The sequence below is a fragment of the Molothrus aeneus genome, chromosome 2 (assembly GCF_037042795.1).
Source record: "Molothrus aeneus isolate 106 chromosome 2, BPBGC_Maene_1.0, whole genome shotgun sequence".
Lineage (NCBI taxonomy): Eukaryota > Metazoa > Chordata > Aves > Passeriformes > Icteridae > Molothrus > Molothrus aeneus.
This window is the reverse complement of record NC_089647.1, coordinates 45,785,977-45,813,321: the sequence shown is the minus strand read 5'-3', so window position 1 is coordinate 45,813,321 and position 27,345 is coordinate 45,785,977. Positions and strand designations below refer to the sequence as shown.

The 27,345-nt window shown below is 37.2% G+C and overlaps 1 protein-coding gene across 2 annotated transcripts in view; it reads right to left on the bottom strand.

Annotated features, from left to right (window-relative positions):
- Positions 1-25,610, bottom strand: part of NUP58 (nucleoporin 58) — a 36,087-nt gene extending 10,477 nt beyond the window's left edge. Inside the window, exons 1-13 of one of the 2 annotated variants that reach the window (XM_066544839.1) lie at positions 25,456-25,610; positions 21,719-21,858; positions 20,332-20,370; positions 18,765-18,917; positions 17,597-17,731; positions 16,984-17,094; positions 14,338-14,362; positions 13,833-13,898; positions 12,880-13,054; positions 11,516-11,595; positions 10,765-10,883; positions 8,535-8,617; positions 5,547-5,748 (exon numbers count right to left, since the gene is read on the bottom strand). In XM_066544839.1, coding sequence (XP_066400936.1) covers positions 5,547-5,748; positions 8,535-8,617; positions 10,765-10,883; positions 11,516-11,595; positions 12,880-13,054; positions 13,833-13,898; positions 14,338-14,362; positions 16,984-17,094; positions 17,597-17,731; positions 18,765-18,917; positions 20,332-20,370; positions 21,719-21,858; positions 25,456-25,568 — 1,441 coding nt within the window. In that variant the 5' untranslated portion in view covers positions 25,569-25,610. The remainder of the gene's footprint in view (positions 1-5,546; positions 5,749-8,534; positions 8,618-10,764; positions 10,884-11,515; positions 11,596-12,879; positions 13,055-13,832; positions 13,899-14,337; positions 14,363-16,983; positions 17,095-17,596; positions 17,732-18,764; positions 18,918-20,331; positions 20,371-21,718; positions 21,859-25,455) is intronic. The other variant, XM_066544841.1, reaches the window with a different exon arrangement.
- Between the last annotated feature and the right edge of the window lie 1,735 nt (positions 25,611-27,345).

Here is a 27,345-nt window from a genome sequence, read left to right as displayed (position 1 = left end):
ATTTTGCCACCTGTATTAATGGAATCAGAGTAAGGGAGAGCTTTCAAATTAGAAACATAAGAACTGACACTAACATAACTAAAACTGTATTACCTAAAATTAATTTAATCAATAGGAGTCTTCAGAACTACTCAAGTATTCCATCCAAATTTAAACAGAACACTAAGATAAAAAACAAGACAATGACTTAATTTTATTAAATTTATTGTTCATTTTTAAGCAAGTCAATTACACAGTAACATGACAATTCATTTTTTTTCCACACAAGTGATAACTGAGTTCTGTTAAGCTCTGCTACATAACACCATTCAATAAGGTAAACTAGTCAAACCACCTGTTCAAATAACCATTTACAAAAAGGCACAGTTCAGTGTACCTTAATGAATTAGATACATTCAAAATTTCAGAGTTTGTTCCATAATTTAAAAAAGTTGACAGTACTTTCCCTGCATATCCACATTAAGATGCAGGACTGTCAAAAAACAATTTCAGTCTGCCGAGATGAAATTTACAGTCTCAGTTCCTTTTTTGATTTTACCTTAACCTTGGGGAATAAAGAATCAACTTGCTAGCCCATCACTAACACATTTTAAAATAATTAATTCTGATAAATAATATATTTTGACAGTTTTCACAGTACAATCTTCTATTCCTGTCTTTTTCAAACAGTTTTCAGTGCACTATTTAAAAAGTTTAACCATTAAAGATAAAATACAGTGCCAAACTCTTAATCCACAGACATCCGCACCTCTGCTCAAGATGGCCTTCTCCATCTTTGAACATACTTGACATCCTGTATCTGTGAAAGTGATGATTTATTCAAATATTACTATAAAGCTCAGATGATTTTGACCTTTTTCCTAAACCATTATGACATCTGGGCTATTTTCATTCAAAATTTCCCATTACAAATATTTATATCTAGTTTTAAAATGTGAATATTTCAAGCTCTTAAAAATAATTTCAGTATTTCAAGATTTAAATGGAAAATCATTTTGAATCAAGTGAAAGGCACTGTATGTTGAAAAGTAACAACTTTTGCTAGGAACACAAAATTCTTACGTGATCCAAGCTGAATAACATCTGTATACACCAACTAGTGTTAAAACTAAATTTTAAGGCCAACTAAAGTTGTTAGCCTTCAGATTCTGCTTAGCAGGGAATAGTGGGAAAACCCAAGCTATTTCTTCCATTTTAAAAAAAGTATATCAGATGTTGCAATTACAAATTTCCACAGATTTCAAACTAAACTTGTTTACATCCAGTTTAAATACTGATACATCTACCTAGCAGCTCTTAAAAAATAAGAAAAATGACAAAAAACCAAAACCCCCTACACAAGTCAGTGAGCTAATTAACTGAAAGAACCCAAAAACACATATCCAGTTCCTTCTCAAGTACACAGGTTTCTATCTCAGTAGGAGGCACTGTTAGTGGAAGACCTTATAAACAAAACACTACAGTCCTCCAGGCCAAGCTTTTTACCAAATGCAACATGCGTTTTTAAAGCCAGTATAAAATATTATACTTAAACACCTCAGATCATATAAAACAGGCTTATGCCTTAGGCTAACAAACTTTTTATTGAGCAACAGCATATGTATGATATTTGTTGACTTTGTACCATAATGTTCTGAAGGTATCATCACTGCTTATAGTTCTTGTAAGTAAACATAATTTTCAATAGCAAAAGACTAGTAAGACTCCTTGAAGCCGAGAGTATTAGCAAGAAAAAAATGGCACTTCTGGCTATTACAGGAACAAGACAAATTCTTTATAACAAAGTGTTTTAACATTTTAGAACTTGATGTATTTGCCCTGTAGAGCACTTCAGTTTAATGAATAGGACCCATTACAGAGAGCCAGACAGGTCAGACAGATTTCCTACTGATGTTCTGCAATTTTTTAAATTACAGCTGGTCTAAACAGTGAGTAAATTTAGCATTACAATTTAGATCTGATTATGATGAAGTCATACACTGGTTAATTTTAACCAAAGTCAATATCAAATGACATAATAAGAAGTTTAAGTGCTATAAAATTTGAGTATCCTTTCCAATTAGAACTTCAGTCTCACAGTGAGTTAAGTCAAAACATAAAGTGTGCTAACAGCTGCATAATGCTTCAACTAATTTTGTACTTCACCAGTAAAGGAGAGAGTGAGTTTCTTAGGGGGTTATTTCTATATGACAAAAGGTGAGCCTAAAGAAAAGCATTTTCTTTAAGACAGTTTAGTCTTATCCAAAAAACATCAGTTGCAGCCTCATGCATTTACAGGTCTTGGTGCACTAGGCTTTAATTTCCTTTGAAATCTTATATTGTGATCCCATCAACATAAATAGGTAGATTAGCCACCATCATTGTAACTTCCACGTTGTTCAAGATTGCTCAGGGAGGGTGCAGATGAGGCAGTGTTTAAAATTTTATCTGCTACTGCAAAAAAGCATGACCAGCCTCACTGCTACCAAAAAAGCTGTGCTCAGAATGAAAGTGCCAAACTAGGGAGAAAGGTTGTGTACAGCCAAAACTTAAGCATAATTTCAGTAATTCTAGCTTAAAAAACTGCACAAAAATTGTGCTTTAATGTGCACACCACAGTCCTGATGTTGTGATTATCCATCTCAGGTGAGCAGTGGAGTGCATTTTTGCTCCCTTTCTTTCATATGGCCAGGACTCACTGGCTTTATTTATTTCAATAGAAACCAGAAAGGTCTGGGCATACAGAAAGAACACAGGGTGCATATCTACACCCAGGAACTGGGAAAACATTCCCTGATCCCACAGCTTAGATGTAGCTACTAAACTTTTGACTTCTGAAAAGAAATGTAAAATAAATTATTATTTATCTTTTTTCAGAGAAAGAACAGTAACTAACTCTTAAGTTAATCTTACCAAATACTTAACATTGTAAACATAAAATATTTTTTAAAAGAGACTAAGCATTCTGATCCCTCAATACTAGAGTATTATATATTACATTTTTCATCAAGAACATTATAAAGGCCAGATTAATTTTCTTGTTTAATTCTCATTTTCAAAAACAGCAATAGCAGATCAGGTATACACAGACATCCCCTACCCCTCCCTTTATATACACCTCTTTTCATAGCCTTTTTTCTCAGAACCTTTTCCCATCCCTCATCTATCCCACCCTTCAAGATCCAGATCTTGCAAAGAAATATGTATGATTTTAACTTCTAGCAGATAGTATATCCAATTCATGACAACATAATACAAAACTAAAACATGCAGCATTTGCATTACTACAGCAAATGGCCATCTAAAAACTCAAGCAATAAAAAGGAAATGAAGATGAGGCAGTCCTTAAAGATTCCTGCAAAACTGAAAGAACAGATTCTTCTCTTTCTCCAAAACAAAAAGTGGCCTTAATCTGAAACTAGGAAAAAGTCAAGCTCTGAAATCAGTCACTTAGGAAAGCTATGAAATGTTCCCATTTAACAAACTTTTAGGGCTTCAAGGTATCTTTGAAATAGTTTAGGCCTGACTAATTCTACTTTTGATCTAGAGAGAACTCCGAGTACCTTTTTCTTTCATCTAACCCTAAAGAGTTTCAAGTATTCTTAAAGTGCCACTCAGAACATCAATCTATTTCTATTTCTTCAGGTCCTCCAGTGAGTTGCACAGAGGGTAAAAGTATTCCAACTGAGTAAGTAGTAAAAATATTGTTGTCTACTTCTGCTGACATGTTTGATATAAGTTAATGGCTTTGTTCTATCTGCATCACGCTTGTAGTTGGCACAATTTTGGGTTCTGAAATACTCTGTCAAAACAACTATGAAAAAAAGAGACAAACCACAAACCAAACTTCACACACTCCCATTTGCTCCTTTCACTACAAAATGTTACAAAGTATCTCAAGGTACAGAGTCACATTACCTCAGTTATGTTGGTACAGGCCAATTCTGCCATTTGATTTTTTTTTCCCCCTCCTCTCTTCATTCCTATTACTAAGAGAATATTCACAAAGTCATGCCGAAGTGGCATAAGTTCACTGAAGTTATTAGCAGTTCCCTTGAATCTGGACTAGGAAGTTCAGGAACTTCAAATCCCTCACTTCATTTCATAAAAGTGCAGGAATGATTTTAAATGTGACATCCCAAGTGTATGACTTTCATAAACAACTAATCCTTTAAAAAAACAAATGTAAGATAAGGAAAAAGATGAAGAGTAAATTACTTTGGCAATATTAGGCTGCACAAACAGTGTGCAACAATACTACTATCTGTATTAAAACCTCTGAAGCATAATATTACATTAACTCATGTTTTCTGTTTAAAACCAAACTCTTTTGAAGATGCCACCTCAAAAAAATTTCAATGAATTAACATAGCAACAACAGAAAGACTGTGGTCTATGACTGAAATTCTGAAAAGTAGTATTTCACAAAGATTTTGGGTTCTGTTCTGTTCAAAGTAATTTGGCATACCTATAATTTAAACCCATCTCCCTGCTGTTTAGAAGGGTGAGGGCTGGAAGCATATTGTATTTCTCTTATGAAAAGGCAAGGACAATCAAGTAATGTGTTGAATTTAACATGGTTGCTGCATACGTCTCTAATTAGCATCATTCAAAATATCACTGCTGTTACAAGACCAGAGAAAGCACTATCGCTTTCAGTACACCTATGTGAATAATATTTTAGGAAATTAAAGGTAGAATGAAGCTACCAATACTCTTCATAATTTGCTGACACAGATATATATCCCTGTTCAAGTAAAATTAAATGGAATTGACCTTATTTCTGTTCCCTGATTACATACAAATTCAGTTGTCTGTATTCTGAAATTCCTCAGAGAGGGTTGGTTAGTATAACAACCTCAAATAAGGTGCCTTAAATTATTTCCTTTGCCACAAGTATCCACTCTTTATTTGCAGTGGGTCATGCATTTCCTTTGTTTTGGTCTTCCTCTTACTCACATGCACAGGCAGAACCAGTGACCCACTCTACTTTCTCTACTAATTATTCACAATAGTAGAATGGCCAGCAAAATGCTCCAACGTCATACTAACAAAAGAGTTGGCTACAAAATAAGCCAGACATTTGACTTCCTATTCTACAGAGATTTGCTTCACTATCCTTCTTGTTCTACAGCATTTTTCATTTTACAGTTCCAAAGTGCTATATAAAAAAGCATTATTAATTTTACATAAAGAAAAGATAGTATGCATTTAGATATTCTCTCCTCTCCAATTTAAAATAATTTACTGTAATGATACAATTTCTGGAAAGAGGCTATACTACATGTATTCAGAGATGTTACTTAAGAGTGAAGACTCACATTCCAAGGGGTAAGTTAGAACAATACAGTAAGTATCACTAATACAAGTAAATCCACAAGATAAGTATCTGTTGTATAATTATTGCTAAGTCTACCCTGCATTTTTCTATTGGCTATGTATCAGTAACTTCGCTCATCACAACGTTTAGATTTTCAGTCTAACACAAAGGAAGACCTCATAGAAAATGTTACACGAATTTACTATTGTCATAACACTAATAATCTATAACTTGAATGCACTCAGACCTGTAGCAGGCTGTTGCTGCTGAGTAAGTGTTGCAGCCATTGCAACGGCTGCTGCATTTGGTATGTTGCTGAAAGGGGTCGGTCCAGTGGTAACACGTGGCGCGCTTTGCCACTTCTTTGCTTCTGTTCGTCTTGCCTCAAACACATCCATGGCATCTCCCAGAAAGCTTTTCCTGTAGCCAAGGTATTGGTCTTTGAGCATCTGAAGGGGATGGGAGGAAGCCATTTTAGTTCCATGTATCAGACATAAACCCTTAACTTAATAAGGAAAGAGACGCTGAGTTATAAATAATTTCCTAAAATAACAAAGAAAAACCCACAAAAAACCAAACCAACAAACACCACCACCAAAACAAATGAGAAGCTCCCTCCAAAACCCAAAAAACCTTGTCAGGTTATGAGATAGAAAGAACTGGTTTGCGACAGCCACAGCCAGAACACGCTGCATACTTAAATTCTGCAAAGCCATTGAGGATAACTGATACCATTCAGTATGTCAGCCTGAGTCTTTCAATGTTGGAGCAAATCACCACAATTCAAATTGAATCACTGTACTTAGCTGATCCAAGAGGAAAAATAAAGCCACATTACTAGCTTATAAAATAACACACTTTTCTTCAGTGCTACCTTTCCACCATAGAGTCTTTTAGAGATAGGGATAGCTTTTGCCCCCTATCACCTTCACCTTCTTTCCTTCCTTTCACTCTTGCATTTCTTCTTACCAAAAAGCTAAATTTTTGAATTCACTCTTGTTTCTGATGCATTTCATTAGCAATGTAACACAGAGCAAATGCAATAGATCATTCTGCCTTAGGGTAACAGGAAGCCCAAATCTCTTGTGTCATGATGCCACACCTTCCCTTGCCTCTGCCCTTTCCCCCCCTCAAAACTCCACCACCTTTGGCAATAGCCCAGCTTGGCTTGCTCATCACGAGCAATTTCTGTCTGTCATACATGAGGAAACTACAGGTATCTTGCATAACAAAAATGGAATAAAAAGCTTTAACTAGATAACTGATAATTATTTCCATTTTATAACAGGAAATCTTTAAATGAAATAGATTTATTAAAGGACAACAGTTTCCAGTTTATAGAAGGCGTAAGAGGAGTTTGCAGTCCAGAAATTCTCACTCAGGATTTGAAGCCCTGTAATTCCAGATCAACCAGCAACAGCAGGAACCACACAAAGAATGCCCTCATTATCACATCAGAAGTGCTGTCTTTGGAGAGAAAAGACAATTGTAAAAATCTGATGGAATTTAATACAATAGCATACTGACTGCCCTAAGAGTTGACAAATTCCATTAGAAATCATAAAGCAGTTTTTAAGGCTATGCTATGCTGAATGATTTAGTAACATTACCTACTCAAATTGTGCCCAAGCACACTTACTTTTCATCAGGCAAAGATATGAACTATGATCACAGCTCTGCCTTCCACAAACCATATCATAACCATCAGGTTAGGCAGAGACCAGTTTCAAAACTGCTCTCCCCTTCTAGCATCTTGTAGCCGAGAAACTAAAACAGATTGTTATAATGACAGATTCACTTAAGCAGTACGCATCTTTCTGTTTTTTAAAGCTCTATTTATAAAATGCCTTCCAAAATACCAGCATCCATATTCACCCACTAGATTAAATCTCAAAAAAAAATTCCCAGAAGAAAAATCTTCAAACCACTCCCTTAATTTCAGGCAACAGAATTCTACTCTAAACTAAAGTCTTTCCTGTTCAGTCACACTGAGAAGTACTGAAGAAGCTATGGCTTACATCTGCACACTAATCCAGCTGTTCATACGTAAGAACAACAAAAATGTATCATCAAAAAGACCACTGCACAAATTCAGGCTACACTCAGATCTCAGAAGCCACGAGCCCTGAAAACATTTGGGAAACCTTTCGGGTAATGCTGCTGAAAATATGGATGAACTGATGCATTCTACACCTGGCTGAATGAATTAAGAGCAGCACAAATACCTGCTGGCAGGTATTTGTAAACCAGTGAGTATCTATGCTGACAGAAGCAATGCAATGAATCAAGATCATACAAGATCCTCAGTATTTCTGAACTTTATTCAGAAAAAGTAAAAAATTTCAGATGTTTAGAGAACTAGCAATGCTGTGCAGAAGAAGCTCAGAGAGAGAAACCAGCAGAAGTTTCAACACAGCTATTTCTATTAAGGAAGTCACTTAGCAGAAACAATTTCAAACATTTGTACTCTTCTTCAAGTTGGTTTGTTTTGGTTTGGTTTTTTGTAGCCAAGAAGGATTCTGATGTTTTCAAGAAAAATCATGAATTGAAAGGATTGGAGTACAGTGACATTTTGTCAACATATCCAGAACAGTAAATGGGAAAATGGAAATGGAATGAGCCATAGTCTGTGATGGAAAAAATAGGCCTAATTAGGACCTTTGATACCTAAGCTTTGATACTTTTATTTTTCTTTCTACAAATACTACTTACCCTGAAAGCCAGGTTTAAAAACAATAAATGAACAGCACACAACTTTAAACAACATTCTTTGATATGCTGAAAAATCTTACATATGGAAAGTCACTTTTTTTCTCCTGTTACCTATTTGAGCAAGAGCAGATTTAGATCATCTTTGCCTGAGATCAAGAGGTCATTGGGCAAAAATCAAAACATACAAGCATGATCTTGAAAACAGACATTTTAAAAATCAACAATTAGAAGGAAAGGAGTTAAATGAAAAACATTTTGTAACACAAATGATTGTGGTCAGTTGCTGTCATCCCTATTAGTAAATACTTTAAATGCAACTTCAGTTGAACAAAAGCTAGTTTTTTAATCAAAGCACTTCTCTGGGACAGTTTGAAAATTTTTAAAAGCAGTCAATTTAACAGAAGAACAAAAAAAAAACAAAACCAAAAACAAAACCACCAAACAAACAAACCCAAAACAAAACCACCTGAAGATGATCCTTTACAGTCATACAGGAAATACACAGGAACACATCAAAACATACCTTTACATTTTCATGTATTGACTGAAGTTGTGCAGCTAAAGCTACAAATGTTTGATAGATTTTCTGCATAGCCATAGACAAATCTGTAAGATGCACATAAAATATTGGTAAGTAACAATCTCATTATCAGAAGAAAAGATTCAGTGTTTATACCAAAGTAAGAAGATCACCTAAAACCCATACAGCACACAAAACACAAAAACCATTTCATGAAATACGAGATTTGACCCAGAAACTGGGTGCCACAAATTATCCAAGGATTTGGACAATTAATTAATAATTAATAAATTTAAATTAATTATCATTAATAACTTTCCAACAGGGCTTCCAACTTTATTTTGAAAGGTACTATTTTCTCAGATTTATTTTTATATACATGGTAAAAAGCTTCCTATGATTCTATTATTTAGAAAAAGCATTATTTAAACTAATTTTAACCTAATTACATAGGAACATTTTTTACCTCACTGGCTTTTACCTAGATACATTAAATCAGATTTGCTTGCCTTTGTATATATTTTCCACTCTTTCTGACTTAAAACATACTTAAGTGTTCAGTCGATTTTGTCAGAAGTAGTAGAATGAAAGCTTTATTTACATTTTAAAGACATAATTAATAAGCATCACAGGATCTCTTAATCTGGCTCTACCAACAAGGATATCATAATCAAGAGAAACACCAACAGGGAGCTTCTTGCCTTTTATTTCGGATATCCTATTTCCCACAGAGATATAAAAGTATTTTCAGGGCATTGACTGAACACTAAGGCAAAACCTTAGCACCAAAGGGAAAATCTCAAGGATTTTGGCAGAATGAGGTATCTGCTCACAAAAAAATGCTGTTCTCATAGAAGCACTGAAACAATGTACCAAAGTGGAGGACATAAAAGTACTGAAGTTGTTCTTTCATTGTGAAAAGATCAGCTATTGTGTTTCCTCTGAATGATGCACATAGCCTGAACACAAATATATTTAGATATATGTAAACTGAAATGCATATAGTAGCTATCAAGTTCTTGAAGATGCATAGATCTAGCAATGATTCTTGAACTGAAAATGTTTGCCTATCCATAGAGGAATTTCACCCTTGAAAAACAGGAAAGCTGTAGAATCAATTCATGCCAGCCCACAGGGTTGTGGAGGCAGCAGTATCTAGGAAGACTGGTCACAAGTTTCAAATTAGTCTGGAGGCAATTTGCTGATACTGACTACTAGATAGTGCAAAATTTTCAGGACATTCAGAGTTATGGAAATCTGCATGGCAAATGAAGTTTTTTCTGTATGGTAACAGCTACATATGCAATCGTGTTGACTAGATCACCAGATACTGCTAACAATATGCTCAAACTGACACAACAGATTGACCCTCACCTACACAAGCAAGGAACCTTTTGATTATAGTAGAAACTGCTGAAAACCTTAGGAAAACCTGTGAAGGCATCCTTCTCATATTCTTGACAGACAAGAAGGTCACACAAAGATAGAGAACCCTCAAGATTCAGCAGATCTTTTACTATGGAAGCTAGATCTAGACAGTCCTCTTGCTTTTTGACATATAAAGTCCATATAAAATTTGTGCACCATTCTGTGATGGCAAGATGTTCAAGTAGCACTTAGCACAAAAAGACAAGCACTTGAAATCATTACTTATTGCAGGACCTGTATCTAAAATGGCCCAGAAGATAAAGCTGTCTATGACCACAGGAATAGTAAACAACCAGAAGACTACTGCCCAGAGGTCAGCATTCTGTGACCAGAGAGATTTTCTCAAGATTGAATGATGTGTCAGCAAACAAAACAAAATGTTCTCAGTTGGTCAGAGTTGAAGGCAATGCCAACAGGCTCCAAACTAAGGAAAAGTTCTCATTTTGATCTGGTGCTAACAGATCAGGCACCCAGATTTGTCTGGCCAGAAGGCCACTGCAAAACAGAAGGTGCCAAACATCAGCTAGATGGTGAAGGGAGGGAGATGCAGATGTAAAAACAAACCAGGCTTAAAAATCACAACTCAGAAAATGGATCCATGTTAAATTGCTCAAGAACCCTTATGAATGGAACTTTTAATTTCAAATCTTTACCTTGAACAACTACAGAATTCATCTGAACACTAATTTGTTCAGTACATTAAATGAGAAAACCCAACAAAGAAAGAGGGGAAAGTTTAATTACTAACTTTTATTATAAGTTGCTAAATTCTTTGTGTACAAAAGATTAGAACTGAAACATTTACCTTGTGGAGTTATGTGTGAATTATTTGCTTGAGTAGCAAGATGATTTTCCAGTTCTTCAATTTGTTGCCTGTACTGCTGCAGCTGTACTTCAAACTGTTCGACCAAGATTCTGAAGTAGCTAGATGAGTAATACAGTGAAATTGTATGATTAAATTTTACTAACTTGTCTGAACTTTTTAACCTGATCTCTGTTAGCTGCAAATTTTTGTTCAATTAATTGCACAGTGAGGTTGTATAACATTGTTGATGTCACTCTACAATCGCAACAAGAGCAAAGGGTATTTTTCATGTGGAAGACACAAAGATAATTTAAGTGAAGAAATAAAACACTGATTCTATAAAGCATTCCATATAAATGTTACAAGAAGCAAGGGAAAAAAATCATATTATGAAGTTCATACAATCTTTAAACAGTTGGTTTGGACTAGATGACCTTGAAAGGTCCCTTCCAAATCCCCTGCCATAAGCAAGGACATCCTGACCTTGAATGCTTCCAGGGACAGGGCATCCAACATGTCACTGGGCAACTTTTTCCACTTTTACCACGCTCACCCAAAAAGTTTCTTCCTTGAATCTGCCTTCTTCAGTTTAAAATCATTGTCCCCATCATAATAGGCCCTACTAAAAACTCTGTCCCTGCCTTTTGTACAAGCCCCTGTTAAGTACTGAAAGGTTGCAATACGGTCTTCTCAATTCTCCTCTTCTCCGAGTTGTACTATTGACTATTTTCTATGAGTAACAGTAACTTACTCTGCTGGGGCTGTATTTTCATGCTGAAGACCAGGAGGAGTTTTCTGTGTTCGCAATGCTATTTCTGCATTCTTTAGCTCCTAAATAAACAAGAGAAAATTAATAAAATATAAGCTTCTGCACAAAGTGTTCAAAAATAAAAATGCTAGGACTCTACTCTTCACTCACATAAAATATTTTCTTCATGTATTTAACACTGTGTAAAATTTGATCAGAATTTATCCAAAGAACTGGCTATCAGAAAGTTGGAGAACCACAAATACCAACAAAAGTTTGGGGACAGAACAAAAGATACCACATACTGAAAGCACATCAAGTGCTCAGAAGTAGAGAAAATACTATAGTAAACTGTCAGAGACAATTTTTTTTATTTTACTTCAGAAATATTGTAATTATTGAGGGGTAGAGGGGGAAAAAAGCAATAGTCAGGTACAAGGAAGTAACATACCTAAAAGAGAAAAAATAGGAAAAAAAGATTATTTTGACTTTTTAAAAAACATAAATCACTTTAGATAAATGCCTCTCTATGGAAATTATAATGTTATACATGATAATTACAGCATACACTTCTGCTTAATACTTCCTAATAATTTTACCATTAAGAATTTCTCAGTGCCTGGTTCTGTGATTATACTCAACTGCATTATGTACAGAAATATAAAAATATCATTAACTAGCTTTTGTTTTCACAAAAAACTGTTGAAAAGGGGCAACTATAGAATAAAGAAAAACATCAAATTTTTGACTTGAGAATAAATTATCACTTATTTATATAGCAAGCAGCCTTGACATGCTAGTTGAAATAAAGGTGGTACAGAACTTGAAAAATATCTGCATCAGAACTTGAGATCAAACTGTCTGCACAGTTCAGACACAGACTGGTGGACAGAGAAGTGACTCAAGTTCCCTAAATGAATAGTAGTGCTAATCAAGAAATTTTGGTCCCTGAAACATTATAGGGTAAACTGGTATTTTTTTCCTCCAAAGCCATCAGAAGAACATGTCTTCGTATTTTTGCTGCTCCAGAGTCTATTATGTTGTTACAAATGTGTCTTCACTAGCAGCTGAATGTACTACTAAAACTGAACTAAAGTGCACACACATTCCCGTCTATTGCCTTTGCTTTGTAGGACTGCTTTCCTGAAGAGAAGTCATTTTACTGCTGTTGTACTTATCTGAAAATACTGACAGCACAAATTTCAGTTTCCCCCAGTAACTTCAAAGAGATCAGAAGTGATTCAATTTTTCATTCTCTTAACAGCTGTTTAGTTGGGACACATGTTGACTGATAAAAAAGGCTAGCTATCCTATATGAAATAATCAGCACATAAACTCTACATAACAAAGGTTATATTCAATTATACCTGTGCAGTTTCAACTTTCAGCTTGTCAATATTAAGAATGTTTCTCTGTAACCCACTGGCAACCACAGAGAGAAGCTGTTTCAAAGCTTTAATGTCTTCTTGAACTTTAAGCATCGCTTTAGAGGACATTCTACTAATTTCTTCCTGAACTTGTTTTTGTTCTTTCACAAATTTCCTGGGGAAGGTAAAAAAATGGGGGTGGGGAGGAAAGAAGCATAATATAATGAACCTGAAGTACTCATGTGTTTACCTCTTGGTCACATTATTTAAATAGCTATTAAATTTATTTTTCCAAAACCAAGTACTGAACAGTAAAATTACCATATGGCGTAGTACTATCTTAACTCCTAGCATGCTAATACTGCAAATAACCAAACCAAAACAAAAGCAATCCCCCTTCCCCAATTTCCTCAATTTTAAATAGCAAGTGTTTAAAAATGTTATGTTGACCCCTGACAAACTAAGATATACAGAACATTTTATATATACAGTAATACATAAGCATCTGTGAAAAAGCAATTACCACTTTTAACTCACAAATGCAAGGCATGCAGCCCAGTCTACAAACCATTTCCTTCCTGCCCGAGGGAAGACTTTTATAATTCTCTATTCCATACAAGATCCATGATGCACATGCAATATGGATATAAGGTTCAATGCTCACTATGCATGTGCAACAGGCTTAATACTCTGAGAGAGAAGGGTACAAGCATATTGTTGGGCAGACCCATTTCCATAAATACATGAAAAAGTGAGACTCAAAAAAACCATGCTAAGACTTCAGCTACTAGAACTATTCATTCATTCTGTTCCCAAAACTGACTTGTTGAGAGGACCTGGGCTAGTAACTTATCCTTCATGCAGCCTGCAGGAATGTGTTCTTCTTGTCACAGAGCATCAACAGTATACAATACTTTAGCTGAACAACCATCATAATAAAAATCACTACTCACTGTAGATTTTCTACATCTTGACATATGACTGGAGGTAGATTTTCATCCTTCAGCGCTTTGCTATCTCTACGAGAGACAATGAATGTTTAGGTGGTCCTTCAATACTGCCAAACATTTTTGCTTGTCTAGTAAATATCACTAAAACATTCAGGTGAGTGATTACACAGTTTTGCACTCATTGCATGAATATTGCAACTAGGAGTGACTTGGATTAACACACACAGATCCTATGCCAGGGTTCAAGCCTGCGGTGTGAGAACTTTGCAAGTTTGCAGAAACCACTTTTCGGATCAGATGATCGGTCTACAGCAGATGCCAGATAAGCTGTAGGTATTGCATTTGAAGGAAGAATTGCTTAAAATCATGACCAAACATTAGTAAATTACCTATATGGCAAATGTTGGTTAAACAGATCTTTTTTCAGTATCAAATCAGCAGAAAAGTGAAAATATTTGTTTAGTTTTTTCTATTACAACATGGAACATAAAGAAAATCTGACACTTACTCTGGTCTTGTTCCTGTTTTGTCACCTAGAAGATAAAAACTGTAGGTCATAAATAAAGCTTTGAAGAAGAAACAAAAGAATCTTAATGAGATTTTAAGGAAGAACTAATGACTACAATCTACTTGATTTCTCATGATAAGCGGAACAGACTAGGCTAGCTGCAAGAGAAAGTGGGTTTTAATTTACAACCCCTTCAGAAGTAACTATATTTTCAGGAACAATGGCTCAACAGTTGAAGTGCTAACTTCCTGGCACTCGGAGTAACAACCTCTTGTGTCACTACAAACACATGAACAACTGCAGTTGCATACAAAACCTGTTTCTGCTTATGCAACCTCAACTCACTTTGACCTGAACCCACAAAACATTCAAGTGTTAAAATTCAGCAATGGCAGACTCCTCTCAGATATGAAGGCAATGAACACCTGCCCACTGAGCTTCCTCAAAGAATTCTGCTATTGCATTAAGTCCAGAAGTGAGTGAGATTTACAGAACTGAAAATATTACTGCTTACCTGCCACCTACACACTCTAAACTGCACATCTGTGGATCAAGATGCCAAATGCCTCTGAGTGACAGAACAAAACTGAAAACAGCATCATGCATAACAGGGCACAACTATTTCTAGTTATGGCTGTGGCAGTAAATGCATTCCATCCCGCAGCAGTCTGCTAGGAAGAGCACCCACTCAGCCCAAGAAAAGGGCTTCACCTTCTTCAGCTGAATCTAATTCACATCCTGTCAATGCCACAAAGGCAGAAAGCAGCTACACAGCTAATGCTAGTACCACAGACGTCTGAAGCTGCACAAGTCAGTGCTCCTGCCAGCAGAAAGTACTAGTTTTAGAAGCAACATCTATTTAAACTGTTGGCAGACTGTCACCCAGGACTTTAGACTGATTGCACTCACAACCATTCCCTATGGCTTCTACTTACGGGAAAAAATATCTACATGAAATTAGGGGGGAAAAAAGCATGATGGACAAACACCAGAATTTAGGACTTCATATAAATGATAATCTAAAAAAATAGGCAGAAAGATATGCATACTTTACTTTTGTTCTCCAGATACTTCTTTCTGTTGAAGTTGTTGCTGTATGTCACAATACTTACAAGACAAAAATTTGACATCAGATTTTGCTACTTTCTAGGCAAGTAAGTGCTTCAGATTTTGTCTTTTTAACACTCTCTTAGCAATACAAGAAGAAAATATCTCTTAGAATAGGTTTTTATTCCCTGCAGCCATATTTTAAAGAAATACTAGATTGTCAGAAGCAAAAATTTTTATTACCAGTTACAGAAGAGAGAACACAGGCTAGTCTTGGGATTGCTAGGGCACTTTTCTTTCATAGCCTTATCACCTCCTTCCTTTGCTTCATGAGGAAAAGGGAAATAAAACCCTCAAAATCATGGTGCTACCACTCGCACAGGTAGGGATATTTATAAGGGCTGCTTAAGGGCTGCTTGCCAAGCCATTAAGGGAAACACTTCTGAATTAACATCTGAAAAAAGGCTCCTTTGACATTTCCCACTGCTTACCCCATAGCAGTAGTCCAACTCAGCAGTTCCACTATACAACATACAGGGGAATTCAGGTTACTCATTTAAGTTTCCACCCTAAGAGGTGAACTAAACAACACTACTACCAAAGTTGATTTTCACTCTGTGGCTCTCTGGTCCTTATTTTATGATACTTGTATGTTATGGAAGTATTGTGATATCCAAATATTATAGTAATGGAAATCCCCCATGCATCAGAGCTTTTTCATTACCCCAAGTTTCAGTAATAAATTCCAAAAACAATCAACATCATCCAGAGTACTCCAATTTTGACAGTCAATATGTCCTCTCTTTTACGAGTAAGAACTCTCCACAAATTATGCTACTCTCTAAGCCGGTTTCATGGAGCTTATATATTGTCATCTCTTTTAGCTATTGGCATACCTAATTCAAAATTTCAGTCCTGAATGAAATAAAAGATATTACATTAACAGATTCCCCAGCAAAAGCAAGGCAAATTAACAAGTGTCCATGTGTTAGTGCTCACCATTCCCTCACTTAAGTACTTTAAAGCTATCACAGAAGTAAAGTTTTTATAACTGCTTTTAATAACCTGATAGAATATCTCATATATAACTACACACCACCAGAAACAGTTTGGAAGAGTAGTATCTAAAAATTAGGACACTTTAGTTGTGCAGGCTTTCAAAAGGAAAAAAAACAAGTTTAAGATCTGCTACAGCTGGACAACAGTAATTTCAAACCAGTGCTCTTCACACTTGTAACATGCTACTTAAACGTAGCTCTGCTCCTCCCTCTAGTGACAGTCTACACAGAGCAGAAACCTGTGATGGCATCTCTGCAAGCAGCCCTCAGTCTTCACTCCCAGTAAGCTCAAGGATTTACATCCTGCTTCTCAAGCTTATACATATTTTTAAATTAATTAGTATTACATTGTATTTGCAAACACAATCTTGTTCTTCCGTACAAGCACAATATCTAAGAATGAAATCAAATGAAATGCCTTTGAAAGAGGGAAGTTATTAGTTGTCAACTTCAATCCCACACTCCTAACCCAATAAAATAGTCTTTGCTGCAGTGTTCTGATAATTCTCTCAATTTAAAAAATGTTTAAAAACAAACTTACTCTTTTTGTCTGAAGAACTGCTAAAATCAATGCCACCAAGCCCTTCACTGGCAGTAGTTGAAGGAGCTGCAGTTGTCCCCAGAGACAAACCCAAAGCATTCTGCCCAAGTCCTACAAAAAATCCAAACAGTATTTTCACCTTTTGCATTGTTATCAAGACTACAACACAGCACAAATTCTTCCTCTAGAGCTAAAAAAGGAAGCTATGAAATGACAGTGATGTCACTGACAACAACACTGACAATGAAATCTTTTATTCAGACCAAAACCCACCAAAAATAAGGAGCTTTCCATTTCTCTATAGATAGTCACGTATCATTGTCCTCTCCCCATATATCATCAACTTCCTTGAGCCAATTATGGGAATGACAAGATTCCCTTATATTTTCACTTTTGAAAGAGTGTTAAGTAAAAATTAAGAGTAAGAAAGGAGACAATTATTTCAGGTTCATTTTTATCATCCATGGATATCAACACTGTTCTTACCTGTAACACTGTTAAAAACTACACTTCCACAGTGTTAACACTTTGTATAAAATAAACCTTACATTGTACAATCACACATTAAATGTCATTGTTTCGAGACAAGGGAAGAAACTAAAATAACTTTCACCTGTTGCTGCTGTGCTTGTATTTTGGAAGAGTGAACCTCCTAAGCCTGCTAAGGCTCCTCCTAAGGAAAGGCCAGTGGAAGCAGTTGTAGTCGGAGCAGTTGTGCCACCCAAATTTAATGTAAAGCCAGTAGTTCCTGTAGAGAAAGGAAACCAGATTAATGCAGACACTGTCTTCAAATACTTACATACACAATCTAAAATAACTGAAAGGTCTGAACAGCATCTTTATCATAACTGGATAATAAGTGATTTTATTTCCTGCAGAGTTTTCACACAAAGCCATAGCCTTTTGAATTACATGTTATTTTGCTTTGCAAGCTCATAACCCTAATTAGTCCATATTTACCTGCAACTATAAAAAAATCGTGGCAGTTGCCCACAACATTACAGATTCTAGAACTTAGGACAGATTTTAGTTTAGAGCATAATTGAACTAGTAAATGACACTGATTTTTATATTAAAATGCTGAAATTTCAATGTTTTAACATTAAAATATTTACACAAGACACATGATACAATAACATTTCCATGGTGGTTTGAGCTGCCTTCTGGAATACCAATTAAAAATTATTAGTAATAAAGGGAAGAACTGAGTAGAGAAAGACCACAAGCATAAAGGGACAATGAACAGAGGACATTGAGCTTGGAGAGGTGAGCTCAAATGCAGACTACGAAGGTTAAGAAAAATAAGAGTCTCAAATACCATCATGCATGGTGCAGTTCAGCTGAGTTAAATATGATGACAGGTATGATAATATGAGAAGTAATTTAAAATGTTTAAAAACATTATTTCCAATGCTAGTTAACCATTTCAGGCCATCTGCAACAGGTAGACATTTCCCAAATTTGCAGCCGTGTAAGAAGGAAGGTTTCAATCTTTAGTGAGGTTAACAATAAGAATAATAATTGTACATGACAAATCAGCTCTTGCTACACTTCTAATGACTTGGATTATATGCTGTCTATAGCACTAGGTTCTCTGACCATAATTCTGTCTGTATTAGGGTACCCAAATTTAGAACTCGAGAAGTCCAATGAACCCCTTTATTCATGGACCACAAGATTACATAAATAATAGAAAAACAGATGTGGAACTGTTATACAATAAAATTTTATTGTTAACAAGCAAACCAAAGATAGCCCCATACCCCTAAACATTTTCCTACCTGCTGCAGGAGTTGATGTAAGAGCAGATGATAATGACAGGCCACCCGCTGAGGTAGAAGTAGCAGGTAAAGCAAATGGCGTGGCTGAACCTGCAGGTTTGCTGAAACCTAAACTAAAGCCTGTGGTCGCTGCTGATGTGGTGGCAGGTGTGCCTAGAAGAAATCCAAAACCAGTTATCACTCGTGAAACATTCTGTTTGAGAATGAAAGCTAAACTCACCACCTCTTCTGCATCTCACTTAACCAGCCTGAGTGACACAGCACAAAAGATCACTTGCATCAAGTAAAATATTCCCACAGAACTTTCTAATGAATTTCAGTGGTTTACATCAATTGCACAGGCATTTTTGCTCCAGAAATCCTAGGGATCCAGTGGGCTTTAATTCTGGACTGGCAATTATACCTACTAGAATCCTAAAACTGTATTAAGAAAAACCTACTTCCACCAAAAGCATCTAGTAGATGACACAAACATTGGAAAATGGAGCTAAAACCAATACTGCTCAAAATACAGACTACAAATTCTCAATTAGATAGGCACACCAAAATGAATGCACATACCCTTTCAATTTGTAAACAAGAAAAGTATGTTGAAATGTTACTCCCTCAAAGCTTTTAAATATTTTTGAAGCAAAACAATTTCTAATTCATGCTGTTTTCATAGTAAGAACACATTTCACGTTCTAGAATCCCTATTACAAAGTAAAGGAGTGTGCATGTACATACTCAAACCACAACAGCAAACACATACTTTGTATTCTCAGTAACTGCTGTTTTGGATGACATAATTTCATCCAGCTAGTGAAAAGAATTAATGTTCGTCTGCACAGTACTACTTCCACATGACTATGTATCACACAGTCTCTCCTGGGTTAGCTGCTGCTTCTCCCTTCTGCCCCTTTGATTTCCTTCTTTATTCAACACTATTTTTACCTATTTATTCATAGTATGGCTTCCTAAGTTCTTTGACTGCATTGTGTCTTGTAGCACCTCCACCCTTAACATTAGTGATAACCAAACTCAGTTATTCCTCAGACCTCAGCTGCTGTTTAAAAAGAAAACAAAATCAAAACCAAGCCACCAGCAACCCATATACTCCTGTGTTTCTAATGACACCTACAAAATACTCACCATAGATGGATCAGAGAAACAAAAAATATTCTTAAAGTCTGTTCCCAGTTCAACCCTCTTTATTCTTCTTAAAGAGATAATTATCAAACAAGCATGTTCACACAGGATTCACTAGACCAAGAGATTGTGTATGAATAATTCTTTGGTAACAGATCTCCCTTCCCTCTGCTAAAGGATGAAACTCATTAGGGGAACATAAATACAAAGTCCAACCTCCGACTGTCATTGTTGTACAAGGACTGAATCCTTTAACAAGTAAGAATGCCCAGAACTTCAGGGCTCCATTCTGATTTACAGCCTTAACATTTGGAAAGCAAAGCAAACAGCAATTAGTTATGGGGAAAAAGCTCACATTTGATCACTAGCTCCATACATTACAAGAAAGATTTAACTCTTGGGGATTTCTGTCTCTGTAATATTAAAATTAGGTCCTTACCTAATGTCAGTCCTGTAGCAATAGTTGTTGCTGTTCCTGCTTTAAGAATAAGAACAAATGAACAGGGTAAGAACAGAAATAGAAGGCCACAGAGAAGCTGTGACAGTAAAAAACATGAAACAAAATCCTGAACTAATACAACATTATGAGACAACTATTACACAAGTTCTTTTTCTGTAGTGTGTTGAAAAAGAATATACTAAAACAGAAAACAGTATGGGTAAACACCAGCAGCAGAAATTAAAGCACAACTGATTTAAAAAAATGTAACTTGTCTTTGTAAGATGCTGATAACAGTGAAGCTGATGTTAACACAGCAGTATATTATCTGAAATTTCAAATAACGTAAAGAAAAAAGATGAAAACTAGTAATTCTACCATGTATTTTTTTAGCCACATGGTAGTACATATTATCAGCATGCAAACCAGCAGATTTACAGTACAATGAAAAGGATTATAGAGTCTAAAGTCCTTGTAAAATCCTATCTTGGTTTAGGGTTTCTGGCCCACTGGTAATTTAAGGAGCCTATTCTGGACACAGTGTTAGGCCTCTTCATATTTTAAAAACGTCTGATTATCAAAAGAATCACTGAAAGAAAATTACCCCAGTGTAGCCAAACACAGTAATACAAGCTTTCAGTCTATTGCTGATTTTATTTTTAGTAGATTGGGCCTTAGAACTTTCTCCATCTACTTATATAAGCATACAAGAAGAAAAAGACCATTTTATCTAGCAATATTGCAGCAAAGTAAAATTTATTTTTATGTTTGCTTGACAGCTGAAAAAAACCCCACCCTGTCAGGAAAGCTTTATAATTTTGTACTCCATTACTGCTATAAGAAGCTGTGTGTTCACAGGCTGAATTAGAGACCTAAGAAGATATTCAATTCCTTCAGGCATATTGCATTAAATACCCCCAAACAACAAACTCAGAAATATTCACTACTGCAGAATTACAAGTATTGCATTACAAATGCAAACAATCTCATAAAGTTTTAAACTACTTTTAAAATCTAAATATACCTTAATCTTAAATCAATTCTGAGCATCCTGGATGAAAAGTTAAGATTTTTAAAATACACCAGGATTCAAACTACAAAACAAATTACACATAGCCCAGGAAGTTTTCTGGTAATTGCAGTTGTCTTTCTGCTGCACTGGTACCACTTAATTCTTAATTCATGATCTTTCAAGCTACTCAAAGATGCAGCTTTATAAAACTGTAATATTATTCTAATATTATTCTAATATAAAACTGTAAGTAATATTCTAAGCTACAGAATGACTGTAAAAGAGTAAAAATTTTAGTATGACCCAGTTTGAGTAAATATAATTTATATCTTCACTGCTGAATCCAAAACTCGCAGTACAAGAATTCTTTTCTACCTGTACTGGTGCTTCCTAGTGTAAAGCCAGTGGTTGATTTTGATCCAAAAAGTCCACTCCCAAAACCCAATGAAGGAGCCGATGTAGTTGCTGTAGCAGTGGAAGAGCCCAGAGTTCCAAAATTAAGTCCTCCTGTTGAGCTATTACAAAATACAAGACTATTAGCAGCAATTCTATTTCAAAATGAAAACACTCCCCCCTTACATCAATTTCTTTCAGATGCCATCATTCACTTTCCCACAAACATCATTCATCACAAACAACCCAGCTGGGCAAGACAGAGTCCAAGCTCACTGCTGCTGAACAGAAAGAAGGAGCCGTTCCCCCCTTTCCTTCCACAGCTCTGTAACTCCCATTGCTTCCCTGGCACTAACTCCAGCATTTGTTCAGCCAGTGTTGAGCTGATTGACCTTACTAGACCACTTAGAAATTTAAATTTTTCTCTGCCAGATATCTCATTTATTCTGCCTAATTGTTCTCCCCATGCTACTGAAATGAGAGAACAAATGCTAGAGGAAGCACAGAGATGATAACAAATCTGTATGATCTTTTCAAAGCAGGTTACAAGTCCAGTTAGTTCTCTGACCAGAAATTTCAACCAGTGCTGCTTTCTTTCATTCTTAAGTGATAAGCAGAGACACAGAACCATTCACATCAACACCACAGCTTCACCCTATCTTACTATCAAAACACACTGAAACATGAATTAATTTTCTAACCAAAATGCTATCCTTTTGCACAGATTCCAACCACATGCCTACTGTATTTTTTCAGACTGTCTACCTGTCAGAAAGTTACAGAAAATCAACTTTCATAACTACTTTTACAGATAGGGGAAGAGAAAGAACAGAGATAATCAGATCAGTCATCACTACGAAAATGAAGGCATTAATACTTCTTTTGGGTGACTACACATTTTAGACTTCATGCTAAACAGAAAACAAGCTTTACAATTAGCACTGAACACAGGAGAATAATCATGGTTACCTCCAGCCAATGAAATTACAGCTACTAGCACCCAGATGAGTTTGTGGGTTTAAAAATTTTCTTCTTATTTGATGAAAGATCAGATGAATAATTTGTACTAACTTCCTGGTCCCATTTGTGAGCCTTTTTAGAAACCAGGTTCAGTTTTCACAAACACATTTTGCTTAAGTACAACAGCAACACTGAAATAAAATGCAATTTAGACTTCACCAAGGACTTTTAGATGTTCAGTATTCTCTCATTTCTCCCCTTATCTCCTCTCTCTTTGTATATGAGGGCAGCTCCTAAAAGAACAAGTCAAACACAAAAGTAAATCCATACCAAAAAAGGTACAATTAGCTGTTGAATTAGAACTTTTCAAGCTATCAATAAAACTGATCATGGCAAGCCCAGTTGTCTGCAAGTTCAGAAGTAGGTGTGAGTTGTTTTTTCAGCAGTAATTTGGGAAGCAGAGTGGCCAAGAAGTTTAGAAGGACAAAGACGCGCAAACTGTCACACAGGATGCACAGCCTTTCAGCTGTCTTTGCTCCCAAAATTTCAACATACCAAACTGCAGCACCAGGACCTAATGACTTGAAAACTTAAACATGGTGCTTCTCTCACTAGTCAAGAGCTTACGTGTCTCATCTTTCCAGTAGATGACTCTTCTGTGCAAGTTTTTTGTGTTACAGCATTCCCGTAGAAGAAAGCTAAGGTACAAACTGTGATATTTGGCACTACAGGAGGACAAAAAAAAATCCCAAACCAAACCAACACAAATAAAATGAAGTGGCCTTTTTTTCAAGGTAGAAAGAATCCAAAATGTAGGAACAAAGTAATGGCAGCATTCTCACCAGCAGGAGAAAGCACGGGCCGTAAGAACACAGACGGAAGGTCAGGTCAGTGAAGTCAGGTCTGAACTCTAATTCTAGAACTAGAATGAAGCACTGCCCCTGGCTGAAGAATACAGTAAGCAAACAACAACTAGAAAAGAGTGCAAGTACCTGAAAGGCTGCTGGTGCAAAGTACAAATTAGATAGGCTTACATGTCACAGAGGCTTTCAGCTGCCAGAATACAATCCTTGGTCATGTGACATTTATGCTTGGACCAGACAATGGAATTCTTTTTCTCCCAACACCTGGCAATATCATCTTAGACCCAGCTCAGAAGAACAGCTTCTTACAGTCTTAAACACGTTCACAAGCAAATTATCTCAGAGAGATGCTCAAGAACCAGTAAGAAGGCCCCTTCCTCTATGAAATTCTTTGACCAACAGCCCTGAAGACTGGTCCTGCTTGGAAAAATAAATAAATGAATAAAAATACAGAGACCCATACTGCTATTACTTAGCACGTATTAAACTTTTTTTAAGTGATAAAAAAAGCCAGCTGGAACATAAAAAAGCCCACCAAAGAAAAACATTTAAGTTCAATACACAGTTTTTAAAAGTGCAGATCAACAAGACAAAAGAGTTTCTCTTATTTCAGTACATTTAGAAGAATGGTTTTGAATTAACAAATAGTATTTTAACTTGCTCAGTTGAATCACAGGAAACTTACATTAAGAAGGCATGAAGCAAAAGAGGAAAAACTCTATCAAGTCTACATTAGCTTTACTGTAGAAGTTAAAAAACCAAGCAAACAAAAAACAAAAAAAAAAGCCAGAAAACCACCACCACAAGATAACTTGGGGATAAACAATCCCCTTCCTCCAAAACCAAGCAGAAATAACACAAGAAAGTCATCAATCTGTCACAACCACAACATTTACATTATTACAACAAACGCAGAAATCTTATTCCCCTCTCCTATGGGCTCCCAAAGAAGCAATACTGCCATTTAACCCAAGAATTAAATGGATGTCTTTCAGATCCAGATGTTCTGTTCTCTCCATCTCACAGTGCTATTTCCTCACGGTTCTAACAGGTATTTCCAAATGTTGCACCTTAAGCGAAGCTCCCTTGAGTGACCACCCCTGTGCATTTAGTTTACACTACAGTGATCAATTCTAAATACATTTGGGAAAGTCTCTGACACAACAACCTTGATCTTCAACAGAAGTACAACAGCAAGCAAGTCAGAATAAAGAGGCTCTGCCAGTCTAGTTGTGTGCAAAGAAACAGAAAATGGGGAAAAAAAACCCCAAACCACTAAGAAGAAAGACTTACCGATTATTCTGAGAAACCTAAACCATAACGCTTGGAGTACAGAGCCTGCTGTACATCACATGCACAAAGTTCTCCTTTTACTCCAAGATACTATACACCGAATACAAGGTTATTGTTGTTAGAAAGGGTTAGCTCGAACCTAACTTCCAAAACATATACAGAACATCTTTTGGACACTGAACATGTGGGCTCTGGCATCAACATGCTCCACGCCGCGGACACAAACGCGGGCTGACTTCTGAGAGAAACCTGGATACACATCTGATTCACATCCTGCGTTCGGAGAGGCAGGCAGAACCGTAGAGGGAGGCACCCAAAGCCAAAGCAAAACACAATAAGAACAGCAACTCCCTTAATTATTAGCGGCTGAACAGATCGCTCTCTACAGGCGCAGAAGAAGACAAGGCGAGGGAGGCCGGGGCAGACACGGCCCTGCGGCCGGGACTGCCGGAGCCCCGAGCAGTGCCTCGCTCACTCACACACGCACGGGCCGCCCCCGCCCCCCACGGCCCGTGTTCAGGCTGGGCCCAGGCCCACGTGGCAGCCTCAGGCCGCAGGGGCTGCAGGCACGGCCGACCCGAGAGGAGCGGGGAGCCGAGTTACCTCGGCGTGGCGGTTCCGAAGGAAAAACCCCCGACTGCTGCTCCTCCTCCTCCTGCCCCGGCGGCCGCCGTGGAGCCCAGGGTGCCCGCGCCGAAGGAGAAGCCCGAAGACATGGCGACGACGACGGTGGCGGCGGCGGGAAGAGCCGGAGAGCGGGGCCGGGAGCCGGCGGCAAGTGCCGGGTCGCTGGGTGAGCGGGTCGGTGCTGCGGTCGCGGCCCCTCAGCCCCGCATCGCACCCGCCGCCACCTGCGCAGCGAGCGGCGGCACCGAGCGCGCGGACGGACGCCGGCCACGCTGCCCCCCGCGAGCCCGCCGCGGTGCACCACGGGACGGCCCGGCGGCCCTTAAAGCGACAGCGACGCGCGGGAGCCGGGCTGGGAGAGAGCGCCGCGTCCCGCCTCTGCCCCGGCAGCACCAGGGCGGCTGGCCCATGGCACAGATTGAAATATGGCAGGTTCCATCTCAACGTCAGGAAACACTGCTAGAGTGACCGAGCACTCACCAGGTTGCCCAAATAAGTGGTCGTGGGGTCTCTAATGATTTTTAAAGGCTGCCAGGACGTGGTATTGGGCAAGTGGCTCCGAGTGGCCCTCAAGCACGTGGAGGCTACTAAGCACCTCCAGGGACAGTAGAAAGAACCGTCTTCCAGGAATATCGCCATGTGCGAGACTCACAGACTGAAGCAGAGGCCTGCGTGACCAGGGAATAGCTCATTTCTCACACATCTACTGTCACCCCATTGTTAAGAAAATTAATCCAAGATGCCAGAGGTTTATGTCAAAAAAGGAGACAGAGGAGTCCTGTAATTTTATTAGAATAAAGGGAAAGGCTGTGGGGCATTTCCCATGGGGGTCTCTAAAATTGTTGGGGAACGCAGCCCCCTTTTATGCTAAGTTCCCAATCATCCTCTTCTTTTTCCCAGCTGGCTGAGGTACTCAGAAGGTACAGACTTCCCAAGACACCTACTGTGAAAAACGCCAATCACTTGTTTTTTAAAATTTTAAAAGTTTAATGATAATAAAATAGTTATAAAAATAGCAATATAATTAGAGTAATGATAATTTGGACAATTTGGGTTAGGACAATATGAGACAACAGAAACAAAGAGTTATGGACGTCCGGGTACCTTTTCTGGGCAACATAAGCCTGAAAAAGGACACATGTTACAGAGGATTAACTCTTAAAAACAATAACCTGTTGCATATTCATACATCTCCTACATGATGCATAAATTCCATTCAAACAAAGGATTCTGTCAGATCATCGTCAACTTCTTCCTCTTAATCCTGATAGCGTCGTCATGGCTGAGCGAGGTGGGAACAAGTTAATTTCTTCTGATAAGAGAGCAATAAATTCTTTCTCGGAAAGATTTAGGTGTCCTGTGACTGCTATCTTGTTGTGAGTCCTTTCTTTAAAGAAAGTATCTTACATAGCATAGTTTCTATTTTAACATTATGTTATAGCCTAGAACTATATTTAACACACTACTTAAGAAAATTAATACAGCTAAACTTTCTAACATAACACATATAAAATTCATTTTAATATTTGCAAAAAGCCAATCATAAAATACGCCTTTTTCACACCTACTCTATGCCCTTTTAATGTGCACCCTTCTTTTGTCATATAAAGAAAGAAAAATAAACTATTCATAATTCTATTAAGCCTTTGTTCCTTTTTTCTAGGTTCAAGAATATAAAACGGCCTTGGCTGACCAACAGTCTGTGTTGATTAGTAACATTTTCTAGAACTAATATTTTCTTCTGTTACTTCCCTATCTATAAGTTCCTAGCCCTATCTACGAGCAGATTAATATGGTCTGTTTGTAAAGACACATTTATCTTATTCCTTTCAACGTTATGGGATCCATGGGTACGGTTCTTGGGCA